Raw genomic sequence first — 5122 nt, forward strand, 5'->3', positions numbered from 1 at the left:
CGCTCACTCCACGATAATGTAAGTCAGTTACCACTCACCATGCAAGGGTAGCAAATTACCATTCTAATGGTTTTATGCCAGGCAGCTTATAACCATGTTAGAGATAGTTTAAATATGCTTAAATCTGGAAAACAAGTACTATGAAATGAACTCCGTTCAAAAAAAACACTACTATGAAATGAACCATGCCGGAGATAGCTTAAATATGCTGTAATCTGAAAATGAACGGCGGCGCCTCTCAGAAACTTTTTTGAAAAAATGTTTAATGGTGAAGTACACAGTGAAGTAATTTGACATAATCACACAACGTTCCACTGGCTGGCCACACCATAATATGCAGCTCTATTTATCTGTACACGTCCACCAGTTCATTCCAGTACATGGTTGAGAAATTGACACAAACATGCAGCATAAGGGTAGATACACTACACTATCAGCAGGGCCATTGGATGATCCGAACTCCAGGCCAGCGACACTGCTTCAGATTGGTGGGATGTTTGAAAATGAGAAGCCCTTGTAACCTTTGTATGCATAGTAGGCGATTCGTGTGTAGTAGAACCCAGGGATGAACATCACAATACCTAGAATCATAAAGAAAATTCCTGTTCCAAGAAAGAAAAAACAGGCAAGTTCAGGTAACCACATTCAAGCAAAACATATCTAGATCGATGAAGCTCAGAGCTGTTCTCTCATGAAAGCTACTGAAAGTTCACATTGTATCAGTACTTAAAGAACAAATTGTCAAGTTTCCACCATACATCACAGAATCACAGTTTACAAATAGTTCCAATTACAGAAGTATGGTGCATCAGATTCTAGGATGAACCCAAAATCTACATTGGCGCATACTGGAGGCAAGCATAAGCAAAATGTCTACGGCTCTCAATTATTGTCTATAAATCTCAAACCATACCACTAAATTTTTGTTGCTTCCACAATTTCTTTTGCGGAGCATTCGGCTATAGAATCAAAAGCACTCGATCCTGTGATGGCTTGTTATATGTACTCTAAACCTCTTGATACAATAAATTTCAGAACCTGGCAGTTAGATAAGCACCTGCATTTCCTACAGTGGACACAATGACACAGGACAGGTCACCCGATTTCCATCGAGTCAACTAAGGCGTGGCACCAACCCAGATGTAAGCATCCAACCAAATCCAAGCTCGGTAGTATCCTAATAGATAAAATAGCTGGAAACTAATCAAAACATTATCTGTCTTGTACCGTCACCGTAGAAACGATCAAATTACGCTGTTGAATTGGCAGCCGAAACACCACTAACGGCGAGCAACCCGATTGTACACCACTAAGCCAATTTCTTGAACCCTAGGCACTTAAATCAAACACCGAAGCTAAAATCCCCTAGAGATCTGGCAAAAATCCTGCGAATTCCAGGCACACCAAGCACCTCACGGGCGCACGGAGGAAGAAGGAAACCCAAGCTGCTCCTGCTCGCATCGAGGCGAGAGAGAGAAGGGGGGGGGGGGGGGGGGGGGGGGGGGGGGTTATATATGTAGCGGAGCGGAAGAGCAAAAGGGGACTCACCGTGCGCGCGGTCCCCTCCGACCTGGTTGGCGGCCATGAAGAGGCCCCCGACGGCGCCGAGCGCCCCGAAGGCGAGGAGCGCGGCGGCGAAGGCGACCTCCTTGACGGGCGCGCCGCGCGGGCCCCCGACGGCGCCGCCGACGAGGTCGTCCTCGTCGGAGATGGAGAAGGCGTGGTCCACGTACGCCATGCCCCCCGGCCGGCGCGCGAAACCCTAGCTACAGGCTGGGCGGGGAGGACTTCTGGTGCCGTGTTGTTTAGGTTGGGGGCGGCGGGTGAAATGAACGCGGCGGTGGCGAGCACGGGAAGGAAAGGAAGAAGGCCGGCGACTTTGTGCACGGAGGGAGAGAGAGAGGTCAGCCTCTGGAGCCTCGGGTGGGTCACGCAATTCCGCTGCTGCGGCTCGCGGATTTGGATGGATCCGGTCAAACCTCGGCTGCCTCGACGACGGCCTTGTGCTGGGCTGGGCAGGCTTGTCCAAACGAAGGGCCGACTGATGATGGGCTTGTGGTGGCCCAAGGTAGCAGGCCTATTGTTGGGCCGGGGTGACCTATGATTTGAAGGCGGCGGCATATTCGTTTCTGGGCTCAGTTGTATAGCCCACTCGCACACCGAAGGAGTTTGCGTCTTTTTTATTTTTATATTTTTTAAATTCATTTTTTACATAAATATATTTTCGGTTTCATAATTTACAGTTTTGTACCCCTACCGCCCGGCTGCGGGGCGGCAGGGTACCTGCCGCCAACTGGCGGGGCGGTAGGAACCTGAATGTAAATAAAATTTATTTTTAATCACATTTTGGCCCCTGGGGGAGCCTGCCGCCCCCCTGCCGGGCGGCAGGGTACCTACCGCCAACTGGCGGGGCGGTAGGCCAGGCAAAAAATTATTTTCTTTTTAATTTCCAGAACAGTGAACTTCTAAATTTAATTAAAAATTATAGAAAAATAAAAAAAATGCAAACTAAATTTTGATAGGTTTCTCAAATCAAGATCTACGGAGAAAAAATACTCATGCATGTGAAATGTCAATTTTGCCCCTCTAAAATTTTAGGTTGTGTTTAATCTAGTTTATTTTGTATATGTTGTTCTGTTTGTCTAAAAATCATGAAAATTTTGTGATAGCCTACTCTTTTCATGTGTATTCCACTGGAAAATTTTCAAGTGCATAGCCTAAGTGCATATTTGTGGATCTATTATTGTTGGATTTCCATCATTTAGCAGTAGAATAATAGATCCACAAACATGCACCTAGGCTATGTATCTGAAAATTTTCCAGTGAAATACACATGCAAAAATTAGGCTACCACAAAATTTTCAAGATTTTTAGACAAACAGAACAACAGATACAAAATAAACTAGATTAAACGCAACCTAAAATTTTAGAGGGGCAAAATTGACATTTCACATGCATGAGTATTTTTTCTCTGTAGATCTTGATTTAAGAAACCTATCAAAATTTAGTTTGCATTTTTTTGATTTTTCTATAATTTTTAATGGAATCTAGAAGTTCACTATTCTGGAAACTAAAAAGAAAATAATTTTTTGCCTGGCCTACCGCCCCGCCAGTTGGCGGTAGGTACCCTGCCGCCCGATAGGGGGGCGGCAGGCTCCCCCAGAGGCCAAAATGCGATTAAAAATAAATTTTATTTACATTCAGATCCCTACCGCCCCGCCAGTTGGCGGCAGGTACCCTGCCGCCCCGCCGCCGGGCGGTAGGGGTACAAAACTGTAAATTATGAAACCGAAAATATATTTCTGTAAAAAATGATTTTAAAAAATATAAAAATAAAAAAGGCGCGAATGAGCTTAGGAATTAGGCCGAATGGCTAGGCGTGTTTCTAGCCCACAAGAAATCAGGTCGTTTCTTTTGTGAGGTCGTGCTAATGAAATGCTACTTGTATAGCCACTTGTGATTTTTCATACACACATTGTTGCCATTGGTGGTAGACACACGCTCAAGCTTCAAAGTCAGGCGGTTAGGCCCTTCATTTGCGCCGTGATGGGGCAGCCATTGTTGACTCCCACTACGCTCAAGTGCACACCCAAAGGTGCCAAAGTGCATCCTACTACAACGCTAACAGAGGGTATAGAGGCTCCAAACAGCTCACTTTCCAGCTTCCATGCCTCACAAGCAACTGGCTTTTGCCTTTTTGGTGGGGTGAATTTTCAGCTGCATGCGCTCTAGCTAGTACTAATTGACACCTCCTCCGTGTGTGAAGGGAGGAGAAAGAAATGCGAGCGTCATTATTGGCGTTGTGAGGTGGGGAGGGGCATAATTAAAAAAGTGAACTCTCTCTTTGGTGACCAAGAAAAAGAGGTTAAAGAGAGCCAACCGGTAAGAAAAGGGGCCCAGGACCAAAAGAGAATTGCCTTTTACTTATTACCCAAAGGCGTAAATGTTTCGCAAAATACTCATGCAAGCAATGGTGGGGGACATACATACGTGCATGCATACACAAGTTGCTGTCCAATATTATCAGTGTCTCCTTCTTGTTGCTGGTCCTGGAAAAAAATATTTAATATATATATAAATACGTGTGCGTCCACGTACGTAGTACGTGTACCCCACCACCAAGCAATGTGCAGACTGCAGAGGGAGAAGGTACAGTACAGTGCGGCATCGAGATGAACCTCGAGGTGAAGGGAGGGAGAAACATCATTTATCGCGTAGCTGCACTGGCCATTATGCCTGTCGTCGATCCATGGAGATGGAACGATCTCATCCACGGCCATGGACAGTCACTTTCACCTGCAGGGAGCCATCGGCACTGTCTGACATTTCAGGAAAGGAAAAAGTCCAGTTTACATCCTCCAACTATCGCAAAAGTCCGATTTTTAATCTTCAACTACGAAATCAGACAACATAGCCCATTCAACTGTCAAAATCGAACAAATTTGGCCTCTAGGGTGATTTTGAAGGTGATTTTCTATTTTGTGAGAATTAAAAATATTCAATTTTACACTAAAAAAATTTATAAGTAATTCATTTTAAGTCAAAAAAATTATGAAATGAGTATCAAAAGTTTTCTAAAAATGTAACATATCTATTGTCACATGACTTGTGAGCTATTCAGATCTAATTTTTTTATGTTCCTAATATTTGGTTGCTTGCAGTTATGCCTATTATTTTTAATAACTAAGATTCAAATGGAGCAATAATAGATAGGTTAAACTTTTAGAAAAATTTTGGTACTAGTTTCATATTTTTCTGATTTAAAGTGAATTAGTTTTGATTTTTTTAGATCTAATTAGATTTTTTTAATTTTTTTAAAAATGCAAAACCACCTTCAAAACCACCCCAAGGGCCAAATTCGCCCGATTTTGACAGTTGGGTGGCTCATGTTGTCCGGTTTCGTAGGTGAAGATTGAAAATCAGACTTTTGCGATAGTTGGAGAGTGTAAACCGGATTTTTCCCTTCAGAAAATGGTATGAGTACCCATTTTGTGCTGCTGATAAATAAAGGGGTGTGCAGTGAAACTTCACTGTAAGTTAGTTTTCAAAAAAAAAAACTTCACTGCAAGAAGTAAGCCCGGGGCACCGAGTATGTGCCGCTGGTTTTGTTTTTGTAAAAGAA

The 5122-nt window shown here is 43.7% G+C and overlaps 1 protein-coding gene across 1 annotated transcript; it reads right to left on the minus strand.

The window, feature by feature from the left end:
* Positions 1 to 216: 216 nt before the first annotated feature.
* On the minus strand, positions 217 to 1960 carry LOC120669721 (transmembrane protein 230-like). Its single transcript, XM_039949587.1, has 2 exons — positions 1549 to 1960; positions 217 to 602 (listed from the first exon to the last, which is right to left on the minus strand). Exons 1-2 carry the CDS (start codon positions 1736 to 1738, stop codon positions 481 to 483), a joined length of 312 nt encoding a protein of 103 aa, XP_039805521.1. The 5' UTR covers positions 1739 to 1960; the 3' UTR covers positions 217 to 480.
* Positions 1961 to 5122: the final 3162 nt, after the last annotated feature.

The sequence above is a fragment of the Panicum virgatum genome, chromosome 1K (assembly GCF_016808335.1).
Source record: "Panicum virgatum strain AP13 chromosome 1K, P.virgatum_v5, whole genome shotgun sequence".
NCBI lineage: Eukaryota > Viridiplantae > Streptophyta > Magnoliopsida > Poales > Poaceae > Panicum > Panicum virgatum.

What these genes read in the sequence shown, in the direction of transcription:
- LOC120669721 (XM_039949587.1), bottom strand. Translation starts at nt 1,738, where the DNA reads ATGGCGTACGTGGACCACGCCTTCTCCATCTCCGACGAGGACGACCTC. An exon ending in CGGAGGGGACCGCGCGCACG is followed by an intron (nt 603 to 1,548) that starts GTGAGTCCCCTT and finishes TTCTTGGAACAG; the next exon opens with GAATTTTCTTTATGATTCTA.